The 17,830-nt window shown below is 43.2% G+C and overlaps 1 protein-coding gene across 2 annotated transcripts in view; it reads right to left on the bottom strand.

The window, feature by feature from the left end:
• Window positions 1–370: 370 nt before the first annotated feature.
• The window catches only part of TNFSF11 (TNF superfamily member 11), a gene marked incomplete at both ends in the record, with an annotated part of 30,786 nt that continues 13,326 nt past the window's right edge, over window positions 371–17,830 (bottom strand). Inside the window, 3 exons of one of the 2 annotated variants that reach the window (XM_080799227.1) lie at window positions 371–792; window positions 4,773–4,871; window positions 4,952–4,994. In XM_080799227.1, coding sequence (XP_080655353.1) covers window positions 371–792; window positions 4,773–4,871; window positions 4,952–4,994 — 564 coding nt within the window. Of the gene's footprint in view, window positions 793–4,772; window positions 4,914–4,951; window positions 4,995–17,830 lie in introns of both variants that reach the window. The other variant, XM_080799226.1, reaches the window with a different exon arrangement.

Raw genomic sequence — 17,830 nt, 5'->3', positions numbered from 1 at the left:
CCTCCCCACATGAAGCACATAACCACAGGCTAGATCCAGAGAATTAACCCCCTCCCATAGCCCAAATGCAGTTTCATATAAAGGCAACCGTAATTGTTCTAATCTGGCATAATTTTAGGAATTCATTACAAAATTTAAAAGCCATTATGTAAGAAAGCCTTTAGACTGTAACACACTTTACTCCAACGTCTCCCATTGGCGGTAGATACACATGCTCACGACAGAGTCAAAAGCATGGAAAGAGTCTCCTTGTACCATTGTGGGTCATACCCCTTAGTAGTCTCACATCTATATACATCTTTCTCGGCTTGTTTAGAACTCTTCCCCATACATCCTAGGAAATACAGAATAATGCTCCACAATATGGGACTCAATCTATATCTAGAACTTTAAAAGCCCCAAAGTATGTTGCATCTTGATCTGGATCCAATAGTGAAGGGTTGGATACCTCGATGCTTATTTCCTCACCAGATCGTAGCTTAAAAAATCCTCCAACGTTTATGGAATAAAAATGGAATTCGGAGTTCCCTGACCAGTATTTGGTGCTACCTCCTTTCATCAGGGTATGAGAACTTGGGATTTTGATGCTGGTTTTAGTGACATACACCATCAGCTGAAGATACTCTGTGGCAAGGTCTCCTGAAGTTTCATGATGTCGAAAGCAGATATTGGCATACAGGAAATAGAAGCCATCTTGGTTGACTATTAGTTTTCCGTTGCTGAAAGTCATGTTGGAGATCTTGGCCCAACCTCGGTCATGGTACCAGGAGGACAAACTCACTTTGTGGGAACCTGAGGACAGGAAAGGCACACGATTTAAAATCCACCCCCTTCAATGAGAAGGACATCCTCACGATTCCATGAGGCTGAAGAAAAGCATAACGGTTATTGTTCCAAAGGGAGAATACTTTCTCAGAATTTATTTTCTAAAAGGGCAGAAATACATTAAGATGGGCTTAGTTCTCTCTGCTAGGCACCTGAGAGAGTACAAAGACAAAAACTCAGTTTTCCTTCCCTCAAGGTGCCTACAGTACATGACAAATGAGTATGGTATGTATTCAGTTAAGAAGAAAGGCATGAACCTTGAAAATAAAGGTGCAGATAATTGCTATGAGTATTCAAAGGAAAGAGAGTTCTTCCCAGAAGAATCAAGAATGACCTTGTTGGATTGTTACTGAGCCTGAGAACTTGAAATGGAAATAGATACAGGATTCAGCCAACAGAATCAGAAAGATCATTTAAGGTTGAAGACAGAGAATAAGCCAAAGGCAGTTGATACAGAAAAGCAAGAGACAAGCATAGGAAGAGAACTTCCAGACTTTGCTTGATTCAAATATTCCCAAACCCTGTCCAAGGACGGTTTACTTCCTGAAGTCCAGAGGAGGTCACTAGAGCGAGCCTGAGAAGCCATTACAGATACTGCGGCCTCCAGGACCCACTTTTGCACACTTCTTTCTTTTTCATTGGAGGTCCCACCTCAGGTCATCCAGATGAAAGCATCCAGAGCATAAATATCCCCCCAAATGTAAATATCATTCCAAATGTAAATATCTCAGGGTTCCAAATGAATCAAGAGGGGACTGCAAAATTATTCATCACAGTCCCACAAACACTAGTGAAGTAATTCCTCCAGGCTAGTAAATAGCCACCTAATCCATTCACAGACCAAACAAAATTCAAGATGTTTCCCATCTAAAATTATCCCATGTTTCTCTTTTCTTACCTTCTTCCTGTATTCAGTCCTTCTCTCAATTCATGACTTGTCTTAGAGTTTATCTCCTATGATGACTCTTAACAGAGAGAAGCAGAATGACTAAGGTAAAGTCTGCCCTCTCACTGGGTTGGATCTGTTAGTGTTAGACCAAGGGCTAATAGGTACAGACTGGACAGGCCAGAAAAGAATAGGAAACAGGGAGAGGAGAAAAGTCAGGAACCTTGACCGTATACCACTTCAGCCATTAGCTAGTCAATTGGAAGGAGTGTCCATATTCCCTACTAAACACGTCTTTATTTTTATTCATCCACTCATCCATTCACCAATTCATTTAGTTGATCAGTCATTCAATAAATATCTGTGTGGGGGTTTCTATGGGGATTCACTCTACCCATAATTAAGAATTTTATCAAGCAGTATACCCTCAAGATACTTAGCACTAATAGTGGAGAAAATAAGAAATAGGCATATAAAATGGAAAACACAGTATCTTCATTGCTGTGTGTCCCACAGCACTTGGTTGAAGTTCAATTAGGCAACAGCTAAGTGAGCGTTGCAGAAATGAATGGAGACCAGGAGCACTGAGCCCAATGGGGGGACACAGGAGCCAGAGGATGGGGAGAACTTCAATTAAATGTGGATGAGCTGAGAAAAGGGAGAGAGGGTAGTGTCAGAGAGCGGAACTGTTAGAGCAAAGAATGGAATGCACACGGCATGCAGAGGGTAAAGAGAGGAAAGCTATCAGTGTGAATGAATGTGAAAACTCAAGAATAGAGAAGAGTGGGAGACAAGGAAAGAAAAATACACTGTGATCAAGTTGAGGGACCACACATGGCAAGCCTGGGTTTCCGTGACTAACAAGGTATTCTGACAACCTTGTACCCCAGCCCCTCATCCCCTAGATCAGTGTAATTAGGCGCTAGGGAAGAGGCGTGTCCAAATTTTTAGCCTGAGCCGCCCCCTTAAAAAAGCCTTATAGTCTGGCTTTGCAAAATACCTCCCAATGCATTTTATTCAGGATGATTTGCAAATCCATAAGCTAACAGTCAATAGAAGGCAGGCTCTGATTTTTTTCTTATGTGTAAATAAATATAAAACAGAGGCCAAAAATGAACATGCAAAATTAAAGCCACCTTCCTCTGAAGAATCCAGTACTGGCCAGAAACTGGGAGATACATGGACTCGAGAAGCTGTTGGCTCAGCCGGAGGAGCAAACGTTATTTTCTTAAACGGAGCATACATGACTTCATTTCACTCACAAACTCAATAACCGTCGGAAAATAACTGGGAGTTTTGCCTTGTTTTCTGGCAACGACTTGATGCTAGATGCCTGAAGAGAGAGCTTTATAACTAAAACACGCTTGCTATTGCCAAACAGACTTTGGCACACGGTGTAATGTAATATTTATCATATGCCATTTAAAATGAACTGAAAAGATAAATGCAGAGTACGTTCATTGCACAAACAGCTGATCGGTATTAATTTGATTGCATTTGCTAATATGCAAAACAGTTTTCACTCAGAAAATTAGTGTCCCTTCAATGGACGGTGCACATCCACATGTGCAGAGAGAAAATCTGTTTATGAAGCAGGTCTCTGGGGCAGGATAGAGGGTCGAGGCAAATGTGCTACCAACCGAGACGCTGGCTTCTCAGTTTCCACGTCTGCAGTCAGGGAATATGGCTCCGCGACCCGCACTACGAGAGTGATGGCAAAATCACTATGAAAACTTGGGTCTTTTTTTTAACTCCAAGAAAAACTAGCCTTAAATCGTTTTTGGAACAAAGTGCAATATGCATAACCGTTTAATAAAACTCAAATAATAGTAACAAGTGGCATTCACAGAGTGCTTACTAGAGGCCAGCCTGCCTGTGCGCATGCTCCGACCTAGCCTCGCTGAATCTCCACGGCCACCCAGTGACTCTCCATCCCAGTCAAGAAACTGACACACAAATGATACTTGGAATCTGTATGAGGTCACACAGCCAGTATGTAGTGCGATGGGGCTCCATACCCAGGCCGTCAGTCTGCAAGCCCCTTCTATTAAGACTGTAGGAATTTACTTCTTATGAGAAAATAAGAACATAAGGGCTCTGAATTTTTTTCCCTCTGACAAAGCCAGCTGGCTACAGGGTACGAATGTGATGGCCTGTAGTGTAAAAACCATGGACTCGGGAATCAACTGGAGTGGAACTCAATTTCTAAACCTACCACCCCTGTGATCTTGAGCAGATAAATTATGTGGAACTCAGTTTCCTTGTCTACAAATCTGAATGATAATCACTTACCTTGCAGGGTTGTGGTAAGAGCAGAGGTAAGGAATACAGTGAAATGCCTGGTACATATTTTATATTAAACAAATGGCATCATAATAATAATAATAATGTCAACTGACACTCTATTAAATAATGTTCTTTTAATCTTTCGGATGTTCACCTATCCCAAGGTAGAGAGTCCCAGTGGGGATTACATGGTGGGCTAGCTGGGACATTGGTTAGGACACAGCTGGACATCTGTAGGCACAGAGCTCTGGGTTTCCTCATTTCTAAAAGATATTCAGCTCTCCAGTGCATTGAGCTAAATTCTTATCCAGAGGAAGTAATAAGCCCTTGGGGAAGGAGTGTGTCTCCTTTTCTAGAGGGCTACTGCCTCTTCAACATTACTCTGTTAAGACCCTACCTGGAATTCTGCAGGACATAAATCACACACTTCATAGGTTGGTGGTGGGGATGTACCAACTTTGGTTTGGGGAAATACAGATGAAAATAACAAGGGACTGCCCTTCCCAGCTCTGCAATCTCAACTGGAAGTCATTAAAAATAAGCACCCATTTTGATGATCTGAAAATGAAAAGCGATGACATCCATTCTGGCAGAGTTGACAATAACTGTTTCCGCAGTAGAGATCATCAACTCAGTACCAAACGATCCTTCTTCTGGTCTACAAGTTAAGGGCTCTCAAAATTTTAGTAACCAGCTAATAATAGTTTTGAGTATTTAAGTGGACTGATAAAGGACTCTTGAAATCTTTTTCAGGCTGGATGCAAATGGAACTTACCTGATGGGATGTCAGTGGCATTAATAGTGAGATGAGCAAAAGGCTGAGTATGAGGCTTGCCCCTCCTGGCCAGTTCTAACCATGAACCTTCCATCATAGCTGGAGAGGAGAGAAACCACATTAGTCCCAAGAACACTGACCCTATATGATTTCAAATATTCATGCAGAACCATGCTTACCTTTCTCTGCTCTGATGTGCTGTGATCTAATATGTTGTAACTCCTGAAATGAAAAGACAAAAATCTTTTTTATATATTCACTCTTCTAGTCAAGCCATAAGAATTTAGGACTGTTGGACTTAATGATAAATTCATCTTCTTTCCTTCAATGCCAGGCACGTGTAGGCAGTGAAATTCTTTGGTGTTCTAGGTAAGTATCAAGAAAAATTCAACCTGGGGTGCCTGGGTGTCCAACTCTTGGTTTCGGCTCAGGTCACGGTCTCAGGGTGGTGAGAAGCCCTGTGTCAGGCTCCATGCTCAGTGGGGAGTCTGCTTGAGTTTCTCTCCCTCTGCCCCTCCCCCCACGTGTAGGCTCTCTCTCTCTAAAATAAATTTAAAAATCTTAAAAAACAGATGTTCATCCCAAAGAGTTATGTCCGTATGCTTTACACACATACCATCTAACAAAATACTTTGGACAATAAGAGGAAATAGAAGACAATGTACGTTATAAAACCTAGAATAATTAGACATACTTAAGAATTTGTAGCAGATACATAAATGAAGATGAAGTTAACTAGGAAGATAACAATTACCACAAAATATATGACCCTCTTAAATCTTTAGGGAAGCTCTTTTTATGTCTATTTCATTAGTGAATTCCTGCTACTACAATGAAGTTCAGTTCACAGGAAAGTGAATAATGCCTAGCTCCCAATGGTTAATTTTTTATTTAAAAAAAAAATCAGTGTACTTAAATTACTATATGGGAGTCTCAGAGCTTTTACAGTATCAATAATTAAGTTAAAATACTTCCACCAATAGAGGTTTAGAAACTTAAACCAGGATGGGGTGCCTGGGTGGCTCAATCTGTTAAGTGTCTGCCTTTGGCTCAGATCATGGTCCCAGGGTGCTGGAATTGAGCCCGGCCTCGGCTCCCTACTCAGCAGGAAGCCTGCTTCTCCCTCTCCCTCTGCTCCACTACTTGGCTCCTGCTCTCTCTCTCTCAAATAAATAAATAAAATCTGAAAGAAAGAAAGAAAGAAAGAAAGAAAGAAAGAAAGGAAGGAAGGAAGGAGGGAGGGAGGGAGGGAGGAAGGAAGAAAGGCAGGGAAAGAAACTCAAACCAGAAAAAGAAAGAGCCCAAGTTTGAAAAGAGCACAGGTAATTGCATATCTCTATTTGAGCCCTGAGAATGAAGGATCTGATAGGTAAGTAACTGCATGCCCATTTGAATCATGACCCCACCTACCACTAACTATTAAGATGGAGTGGGTGAAACGTCAGATTTAACTTCAGTTCAAATCCCTTATCAGCCACCTACCTGTACTAAATATATTAATAGAACCTCTATCAGAAGGCGGGAGGTTAAGATTAAATGCATGTAGGCACTTAGCAGAGTGTCTGGTACTTCAAATACCTAGATACTAGAAACACTCTTGGGAGATTCCTAATTTCTCTGTTATTGGGATGGCCATCCATGCTAACCATTTCCCACCCCCCTGCCCCCAGCCCCATCCTGTGATGTTTAAAAGATCAGCCATATAACTTAAGTTCTTTGAGTATCTCTTGAGTATCTCAAGAGAAGGGCTATGAGATAGATCATAGATAGATAGATAGATAGATAGATAGATAATAGGTGGATAGATAGATGATGATAGATAGATAGAGGCAAACACAACTTCAACTGTTAACAGTTAGAAGGATTCTAAAAATACCATTGATTTTTCTCTCTGCCTTCAGGACTCCCAAGAGAGGTAAGAATCTATTCTATTTTTTTTTAAATTTTTTATAAACATATAGTGTATTATTAACCCCAGGGGTACAGGTCTGTGAATCACCAGGTTTACACACTCCACAGCACTCACCATAGCACATACCCTCCCCAATGTCCATAACCCCACCACCCTCTCCCTATACCCCCCCCGTCCCCCCAAATCTATTCTATTTTTAAAGACCCTTGGAGGAGATAGCACAACTGTTTTCTGTTACCTAAAGAAGTCACAGTGTGACTACCTTTTACAAAGAAACCTTAGGCGCTCATCCAGGGATGCCTTCTGCCCTTGCCTAGGCCCAGGGTACTGCCCTACAGAACGCTGGAGCATTGCTTGTAGGAAATTCTAGGCAAATTGTGGCAGCCCTTTTTGAGTGGTGCCATGCAGTGGCCCTTTCCAGGCCTTATTCTTCCCTCTCCATCCAAGATTTATTTTTCTCCCCAGCTGATCTCCAATCTCCCAACTCTCTTCTTATGACTTCTAGATTCCCAGTGGTACTCTGATTTCTGGAATTTCCTGGTTTAGTCTCCCCTGTATTTATAACAGAGATTTATAGATGCACAGTGTGTCTTTATACATTGTGTGTATCCTTATATATTTGTATATACAGTATATCTTTATATATGTGTATGTCTTTACAGCTTTATATAAGTGTATGTATATACATGTACATTGTATCTTTATTCATTATATATACATTTATAATAGAGATACAAATTGTATATATATTTATACATTTACAGTATGTCTTTTTTTTAAGATTTTATTTATTTATTTGACAGAGAGAGACACAGTGAGAGAGGGAACAGAAGCAGGGGGAGTGGAAGAGGGAGAAGCAGGCTCCCCCATAGAGCAGGGAGCCCCATGCAGGGCTTGATCCCAGAGCCCTGGGATCATGACCTGAGCCGAAGGCAGACTCTTAACTACTGAGCCACCCAGGTGCACATACAATATAATATGTCTTTATACATACTGACTCTCTTATATATACAATGTTTCTTTACCTGATTACTATCTCTTAAAATATTGAAATAGGATCCTTGATGACAGATTAATTCAGGAATATAAAGCTGCCCTTCATTTTTCCCTCGAGGCCTGATTTGTCTCATCAAAGGGGGGGGGGCGGAGAGAAGCAAAGCTAAGTATGGCATATGTCTCCAAATGTCTGCTTCGTGCTTTTCTATGAAGAAAAACACACCTTTTATTGAGAAAAACAATGGGAAAGCTTATGTGCCAGCTCAGTAGTCCTCAGGTTCGCATGCATCACAGTCTACCAGAGGGCAGGTTGAAACCGAGTTGCTAACTCAGTAGGTCTTGGGTACGGCCTGAGATTCTGCATTTCTAGCAGGTGAGCTAGTGCTGGTGGCTTAGAGCCTCAATCTGAGAACTGCAATCCCTCTGACATCCCAGAGGATTTCAGAGATGGGCCAATCTGACATTGTGTGAAGGTTGAGACCCAGGCAAAAGCAGCAGACTAAAGTCACTGACTAAACGGGCAGGGAAAGTTTGTTCTTTCCCACCTGGTAATAAACTTCTCCTGCCCATTTAAGGAGTGGCTCCTAGGTCAGAATTGTCACAGAAACTTTTCATTACAAGAAAATTCAATAACCAGGACCATTCAGAAGCACTTTCAATGACTGCTAAAAAATAGAACAAAACAAACAAAGCAAAACACAACAAAAAACCTAAATACCAAAAAACAAAACAAAACAAACGAACAAAAGAAAAGAAACCCTAACGTGTCCTGATCAGGACGAATTAGAACTCTAGCTAGAGACCCATCATATAATGCTGCTTTCGTGTTATACCCATTCTTAGGTACCCCAAAGTTGCAATCCCTCTCAAACCCTATAGAGAAGTTTCCATGTGCAAAGGCAGTACATGGTATGTCTATGACCTGAGGCTACCAAAAAATGTACTCTTATTATCTGTTCGTGTATCTCTACCTCACCCCCAATTTTTTGAACTCAAAATGATATGCATAGATGTCAACCATAAACAGGACATTTTTCCAGGACTACATCTTTGGTGCCCAGGCCCCAACTCCACTTAGTCCAATACTGACTTGGTATTTTTTTTTTTAAAGGAATCTCTCCAGGCGGTTCTAATATAGGGCCGGCATTGACAAACATTATTACTAATTGAGTTCTCCCATGAATGGCTGTTTGGCGATGTCTGTATTTGGCCATAGATTTATTATATTCTCCCAACTTATATATATATATTCCACATATTCATGCTGACAATTAAATAATCCCTTACATGCATAGCTAACAGAGTATTTTCCCTTATATTAGTATATTTGATTCTTATTAGAATCAGAGGCTGGGTGATCATCACTACGCTGATTTTTCAGACTGGGAAATAGAGGCTCAGAGAATAAGGGCTCTCCCCATAAAGCTGGGACTTCAACCTCGGCCCCTGACTCCTCTTTCAGAGCTGTACATCCCTGTCCCTTTACAAATGTCACCAAACACATGCCTGAAAGCTGGCAGAAAAATTTCAGTGGTCCATCATGGGGTTCAGAACGTGCTACCCCAAAATATAAGGCCTCAGCCTATTGCATACTTAAAGCTGAAGGAATGTGAGGAATGGCAGGTGCAGGAAGGACCCTCTGACTCATCTTTCTCCTCTGAAGCAGGTCATAAGACCCTCGCATGAGAGGCGCTCTCCTCCTAACTAGCGGAAATGAGCATCCTTAGCTCCAAGATGGAAGGACACTAAGAAGAACTGGGAGAAACAGGCCTTGTTAAGATTTCCCCAGTTTACTACCCATAGCTCAGACTCTTCTGTCCTGTCACATTTTTCCCTGCACCTCTCCACTGTCCATCAAACCTAGTATAAAAACCAATCAGGCTAACCATTTCCTCAGGTCTTCATTTCTGTAGGAAACATACATTCAATACCTGCATAAGCTTTTCTTTCTTTTTTTTTTAAGATTTTATTTATTTATTTGACATAGAGATAGAGATTACAAGTAAGCAGACGGAGGGAGAGGGAGAAGCAGGCTCCCTGCTGAGCAAGGAGCCCGGTGCGCGGCTTGATCCCAGGACCCTGAGACCATGACCTGAGCCGAAGGCAGAGGCTTAACCCACTGAGCCACCCAGGTGCCCCTATGCTTTTCTTTTATTCATCTTTCTCTTATCAGTCTAATTTATAAAGCTCCAACTGGAGAACCTAAGTGGGGAGAGGGGAAAAGATCTTTTTTCCCCCTGGATGGCACCTGGATGGTTCAGTAGGTTAAGCGTCTGCCTTTGGCTCAGGTCATGATCCCAGGGTTCTGGGATCAAGTCCCACACTGGGCCCCCTGCTCAGGGGAAGAGTCTGCTTCTCCCTCTGTCTCGCACCCCTGGTTGTGATCTCTCTCATACTCTTTCACTCTCTCTCTCTCTCTCTCTCTCTCAAAAAATTAATAAATAAAATCTTTTAAAAAAATCTTTTTTTTCTTCCCCTACGCCTGCCAAGAAATCCTTAGGGTTTTTTTTTCCTCCCTGAAGTAGAAAGTCTGAAAGGAGGCTTATCTTCACTGGAGATCTGACTGCCAAGTCCCTGCAGGTTGCCTGGAAAATCTGACAAAAAAGAGCCTTGACATCAGGAAATATGGTCTCAGAATTTCCAGGGTCTTCAGAAAACAGGCTCAGAGCCCATGTTCAGGGTTTGGCTGCTGAAGTGCCCAAACCAGGAGCCTGCAGACCCCATGACGGGCGTCGATCTCCAACTGTGACTCTGCCGAGTCCACACCACACGGCAGGAGCTACTCTGGTTTGTCATTTTCCTCAAAGAACAGATACTTGGCTATGTATATGCCAAGCATGGATCTTTCTTGAATGCCCCCCTAATATTTTTAATTTTCAAGATTATAGGAAAACCCTTCTAAAGGAGAATTGCAACTTCACCCCAATTGACAATCCCATTTATTTTCTAAGCAGCACATTTGCATTTAGTTTTATCCACTCTAGTCCTCCACTTCTGTCACACTAATTAGAGTGTCTTAAAATGTACGGTTCTTTATTCCCAGATCTTATCATTCAGACATTGCTTCTGGTTTCTTTGAATTCAAAAAGTTCTGATCATCTAATCTGGGGAAAACACTACAAAGAATATCCCAACTTCTCTCCTCTGAATGAATTACTCAGATGAAAGAGATCTTTTTTAGAATATTATGTGTGTTTATCTTATTTTAAATCCAGCTGTAAGTTAAAAAAAAAAAATAGTTCATCCTGTGCATATGTGGTCTACACGATCATAAGGAAGGACAGGTAGTTTTGACACACCTCCCAGCAAACAGCCTTTAGCAGGAGCCAGAAACAGTTTCCAAGGTGAAAACCTGGGCAGAGTCCTCCTTGCAATTTTCTCAAAGGTCTTCGCTAAGAGCCACAAAAGAGAACCCAATAGTTGCTCTTCAGGAAGACCAGCGATCTGCCTTCTCAGAATACAGCATGCTTAGCAACTGTTACATGCAGGGGACAAAAAGAATTGCCCCCCCCCCGAGTTTCTACAACCTACCCATGACAACAAGGATCACTACCTAGAAGTTACTAAGAAAACTCACATGAATGAATGAATTCATTTTATGGTCACACTGTAACAAGTAGGCTTTCCAGCAAAATTATGCATTTTCAGATAAGCATAATTTGGGCCTCAATTATGATGGCTTCATTTAACCCTTCAAAACAAAAAGGAAAAACTAACTACTGGTAGGCAGCCAAAGAAATTGCTGTCAATGCAATAGAAAAAGAAACCCTCTGACATACTGCCACCTAGTGGGCACCATCCAGCATTGACTAGCCTGGGATACCACAGCCCTCCTTTGCAGATTGGAAATTGCTATTGCCCCCACTCCAAAGTCTAAAAACAATAGAGCTGAGGAAATTTCACAACATTTTTTTAATCTTCTTATTGTGGCATTTTCCTATTTAAACTGCACTAACTTTTCATCTTTGCTGTCAGAGTACATCCGAATAGACAAGAAAACAACCGATATAATTTTTTTATTTCGACTTTTATTTCACCCATAGAAAAATGTTGCGATTTCACAATTTCTCTGCCAGGAAAGAAAGCACACCAAAGATCGATGTGATTGTGTAACTGTGGTCTCTAGGATTGCTTCTTTTCAACTTCTCCCGAACTCAACATCCAAGAAGCCCAATGCCCAGAGTGTGGTAGGGTGAATTTGAAGAGTGCAGACCGGGTCTTCGGGCGATCGGCACAGGCTCTTTCGAACATCTTCTAAAATGTTTTAGGGTCTTTCACCAAACATAGGGAGGTGGGAGACATCTCAGAACTCGCTCAATCTTGATAAATCAAAGGCACTTAGGAGAGATTGTACTCTATAAGAATAAATACAAACACCTATGAGTATTTCCAGCTCCTCTGGGGAGCTATGAAAATTTTGCTCCGGGTAATTTCAACATTGACAGCAAATGTTAAGCCTGCTTTTGCAAATTCAGTTGGACCACTGCCCCAAACCAGACTTCGATAGCATCCCGATTCAAGAGCAAATGTTATTAAAATGGCCTTGTTTGCTTGATTGCTGTGTTTTATAATCTTACGAAATGACAGGAGTGGATTGAAGCTCCCACTGAGGACATTCCTGTCTGTAAAGATTCCCTGAAAAGGTCAAGTTGCTGGAGGTTGAGCTTCAGAGACTGAAGATACCACCTGGGTGTGGTGACGTGAATTGTGTGATCAGGCGGTGCCTGTCAGTCGGAGCCTGTCAGGCGGTGCCTGTCAGTCGGAGCCTGTCAGTCAGAGCCTGTCAGTCGGAGCCTAGAAGAAGGAATTTGTACAGCCAGATGCTTCAGAAACCACTGGCACCCGCTCATGGCTGAGGTCTCAGGTGGCTGCCTCTCTCTGCAGTACCCACGGCAGCTGCAGGGACATCTGGCTGGTTGAACAAGGATTTAACACCCCGTTTGCCGGATATAATACAGGGTTCATACACTTGTTAACATATGTAATGCATTCATTTTAACATCTTAATGATACCCTTCATGTAATTCTTCTCCAACCAAGTTACAAGAATAGTGTATTCATCAGCCAAGTTAGCACATGAATGCCTCACATGGGTTGTTGCTGAAAATGAATAGCCAGTTTCGCATTCTTGCAGAGAAGTCCTGTGGACTTCCAGCACGTAAACAGTAGTGCAGAGAGCCCTCCCCTCCTCTCCACCAAGTGCAACTGCCTTCCTTCAAGCTATCATCGTTTCTCATTAGGATCATGATAATAGCCTCCTCCCTCCTCTCCCAGTCTCTTGCTGGCCTCAAACGGACCCGTTGCTGCTGGGGCACACGGAGGACATGGTCCTTCTCTGAAGGACCAGGAGCAAGTCCACATTCCTCCCCTGGGCTTCGAAGGCCCTGCAAGGTGCCTTGGTTTCTGCTTCAGGCTCCCTTGCTGTCCCTCCCTGAGCCCCCAAACCCGACTCCTGAGGCCACTGTGGGACACCCCATGTGCCGGCCACCCAGAGCTACTCATAGTCAGTCCCCACTGCAAGTATCCTGCCCTCCTTTTCATCCCGACATGGTCTCCAAGTGCTCTCTCGGAGACACGTCTTGCTGTCTTATCGGTAGCTCGTCTTTATTTGTCAAGTTTTTTATTTGCCTGGTATTCTTGGTTTGCAAGGCACAGAAAGCCGACCCACCCACAGAAAGGATACCCAGGTGTTGTGCAGCAATTAAAGGGACAGCATTAATATAGATGTCTCTGTCCCTTACTTTTCTCCCTCCTTCTAATCCACAGGATATGGGGGAACAGTTTATAGGCACCTGGATGAAGAGGGGATCCCATACTTCCTCATGAACTGTCCGTGGTAACGGTTTAAAATAACCTCAAAGCGAAGAACTTCAAGAAGGGGATCCACTGAGCATGCTGTCAGCTGAACACATGTTAGGAAGGGTAGAGCAGAGCCTAAAACACTGTCCTCCAGGGCACCAGGACAGGAGAGGAGCAGTGGTGAGGTGAGGCGGCTCCTGAACATCACCCACCCCCCGGGAGGCAGGGATAGGTGAGAGGTAAGGGGAGGAGGACTGGCTCCAGGGGCCCACCTAGCAGCAGGGAGAGGAGCCCATGGATAGGGCATTGGGTCCACTAATCCTGAAAGGAAGAGCCATCTCTGATTCATTTGCAACTCTACATTTTGATCCCTAAAATTCTTTATTTCTTTTTTTTTTAAAGATTTTATTTATTTATTTGACAGACAGAGATCACAAGTAGGCAGAGAGGCAGGCAGAGAGGGAGGGGGAAGCAGGCTCCCTGCCGAGCAGAGAGCCCGATGCGGGGCTCGATCCCAGGACCCTGAGATCATGACCTGAGCAGAGGCTTTAACCCACTGAGCCACCCAAGTGCCCCAAATTCTTTATTTCTTAATATAAACTACTGATTCACAGAATTCACCCAGACCCAAAGTTTTCTCAACACAGATTCTATCCGCAGCTCATATCCCCAGCACCCCACCTCTTAACCTCTTAATTTGTTTTCCTTCTTAACTAAATCAGCCACCACCAACCCATGACCACTTCTGGAAATTTCTCAGTGAAGAACTTTACCAAGACGTGCATTGGTCTCCTTCCACCCAAGCACAGTCAGTATGGGCTCATTTCTCCCCAAAGAAGTCCACTGATTGGAAAAGACACACTTTTGCAAACAGAGAATGTACTCTCCCCTCCAAAGGGCTGAAGAAGAGCGTGCCCTTGTTTTCCTAGAACCGAGTGATGCTTTCCTGGCAGTGTGCTGGCTATGCTGGGAAGAGAAAATTAGTTTTTATTGTTTAACCTTCATGGTTTAAAAGAGAAACCTTCTGCCACAGTTAAGGGTCTCCTAGAGTTTTCGTAAAGTAGCCTTATGACAGCAGTATTAGTCTTCATAAAGAGCCCAATCTTAGAATGTCTTGCACTACAGTACTCGGTTACAAAGTTTAATCTAAGGGCCCGGTGGAGTGACTGTGGCGTGCATCTTGCGTGAGGTGCGCTGTTTACCCTGTCTCTGATTTCTTCTGCCACTTGAAACAGTAATGCCCCCTTGCACTGGCAGAGCTCTGACATTCACAGAGCCTTGTAGGCTCTGAAGAAGGCTCACAAACCCTCACAAACCCTCCCCAAAGTATTGAACTGCTGGGAATACGATGCTAAGGGGAACAGAGGTACCAGGCCAGCCCCTGTGGACAAATGAGGCCAGGGAGGAAGGGGCAGGGTGGCCAGTTAGGGTCCTCTAACCTCAAGATCCTTTAATGTGTTCATGCCCCAAAGGCAGAAACTCCCCGCTCCAAGAAGCAGGACAAGCATCACACTTGGGAGTGACCTCCAGCCCTTTGGGAATCTTTGTGGCAGCAGCAAACAGAGAGCCATCTGATGACACCAGGGATGAGCAGGGATGAGCAGAGCTCACTACCCATTAAACCGGTTCTTCAAACTTGCACTGAGCACCTACTGTGTGCCTGTCACTGGAGAGAAAAACTAAACATCACCCAGTCCTGGAAGGCTCACATTTGAGTGTGTTACCCCCACACCAAGCTCCTGCCATGGATGCCCTGAATGACAGGACTGAATAAAGAAACTCTGAGCACACACAGAAGAAGCTTTTAACCCAAAGGTAGGCAGGCAGGCATCAGTTGGGGGGAAGGAGTCCTTTAAGAAGTAACGCCTGAGCTGAATTTTGACAGAGACAGAGAATCAATGACACAGGAAAGGCCTGGAATAACATATAAAGGACCACACACACGAATGCCCATCTTTCATTCATTCACCCATCCATCCTTTCCACAAAGTTTACTGATGGCTGCTGGGCAGGGGAGGGCAGCATCCTACAGGGGTGCTAAAGATGCTGTGTTTCCAGGAAAGATATCATCTTTGCCCTCACTGTGCTTTGGGAAGCAGAGTGGGGAAGGGCATAGACTGGTTAGAGAACTTCTAGCATTTTACCATGGTAGGGCCACTGGGCACAAGCTTGGTGTGTGATGGAATGGCACACAAGATAATGAGGCAGAGGTTGGAATGAGGGCTTTCAGAGCACAAAAGACGCTGCTCTCTCTCTCTCTCTCTCTCTCTATATATATATATACACACACACACACACATATATATATTATATTTTATATATAATATATATAATATTCAGCAGCTCAGACTTTATCCTGTTGGTTACCGGGGTCCACCAAAGGATTATTTTTAAGCAGAAAAGTAAAGGACATGTTCAGATTTTTAGAAGTCACTCAGCTGTGCAGAGAATGGACTAGAGGCAGTGAGACCATAGATGGGGTGGCCACCTGCAGTGACCCAGGCAACAAATAGTGCTAGCGACTCCTGCATTAAGGTGACAACAGTAGGGACTAGGTAGCAGTAGTTGGAGGTTCTGTGAGGAGGCAGAGTTCACAGGATGGGAGCCAAGTAAAGAGTTAGTGATGGAGAGTGTGAGATGATCTTCTGGCTTCTAGTTGGGATGATGGAAATGATGGTATGGTCCTTCACCATGAAAGGGTTCAAGCAGATAAGAAGCAGCCATAGGCACCGGGAGAAAGAGGTTCCAAGCTCACCAAAACTATGGATGAATATGAGTCCCCTGATTTATAGTCATCATTATCATATTTACCATCACCGCCACCACCAACACCACCACCTAGTGTCCTCGAAGAGCAAAGATTGGGGACTAGGGCAGCAGCCTTGTGATGAGGAAGTGACGTGAGATCAGAACTCTCTCAGATCCTGAATCTCAAAAGGTTCAAACAAACATCTGTCTCATCATCTGAGCTGTAGACAGCTCTCTGCAACTTTCAAAACCCACTTTTCCATACCAAAGCCTTACTCCTACTCTTCCCATCCACCATTAAATTCACCAAAGGCTTCCCGGTACCCTGCTGGCTCTCACGTCTTCTTGGGATGCTTCATAAACCTCCTTGGTCCCAGAGGCTCTCTCCTTCCCGCCCTGAAGCCTTCCTTTAAAGACAGACCAGTCCTTCTCGGAGAGGGTTTCTGAAATCACAAAGTCTACTCCTGAATTACCAAAACTTTTGTGACCAATCTGGTTTATTTGTTTGTTTTTTTAAGCAAGGTCCCCAAGGGATTCTTAAGATCAAGCAGGTTTGGGAAACACCATTCTAGGGAATGTCACTCTCCAGTTCCACATGTTCTATCTCCCCTAAGATGAGCCACTCTGTGGGGAGCAATCCAATCTCACCTTTGCTACCTTCCCTTCCAGCCGAGGACCCCGAGTTTTATCCACTCCTAAAACTGTAGGTCAAGATCCCCAACCACACAATTAGATGCTCTCTTCCAGGTATGTCTTTCCTTATCTCTGTCTCTTGAAGAATGTTGATCCAAAATATCTTTTCTTCCACCCTGGGATACTTCTAGCACATGGATAAGCCCACCTCTGATGATGCCACTCACTGTTACTTCCCTCTTGAAAACCCTCCTACCTTTTGCCCTGGGTCTTCCTAAGATTGAGCATATCACAGCCAACAGCCTATTGTTGGGCCAAAGGCAGTAGTAGATGGCCTTGGTTTTGTAGGAAAATTCTGTGGGTCTTACTTCAGCTTTCCCATAAAGACAGTTTTCATAAATGCTAAATATGATTGGGGTTGATTGAATTGCAGTTTCCAAAACTGTTATGGCGCAGAAGAAATCCCATTGGAAAACCACTACATGACTAACATCTTGATTTGGGAACACCAGTGCCCCCAAACCCCAAGTTTCCTTGTGGGTTTACAAGAAACTTGCTTGGGCTACATATGCATATACAAAGGAAAAGTGATAATGAATGGGGTTTAATTTTTCCCCTTGTGTTTGTTATGTGTATATTTAACTAAAAAGCAAGTGAGAGATAATGGTATATAACAACCCTAGAGAAATGACGCTAATGATTACAATTCCATAAGCAGTTAAGATCTACTCAAATTTTAGTTGATTTCTTATGTAATTCAGTTTTTAAAATGGGAATAGTCTCCTTGTAATAACTGACATGAGAATTCTAAAGGATCAGCTCTCTGTATGGAGAACACAACTACTTCCATCGGGTAAACTTTTTGGCTTTAAATTAATGTTCTTGAATCCATAAAACCTACTAAAAATTGGGTAGGTGACAATCAAGGTTCATTTACAGGTCCCATATGTGGATCTAAACAAACCCTTGA

The sequence above is a fragment of the Martes martes genome (assembly GCF_963455335.1).
Source record: "Martes martes genome assembly, chromosome: 3".
NCBI classification, from domain to species: domain Eukaryota; kingdom Metazoa; phylum Chordata; class Mammalia; order Carnivora; family Mustelidae; genus Martes; species Martes martes.
The sequence above is the reverse complement of the archived record's forward strand: the minus strand, read 5'-3'. Positions and strand labels throughout refer to the sequence as shown.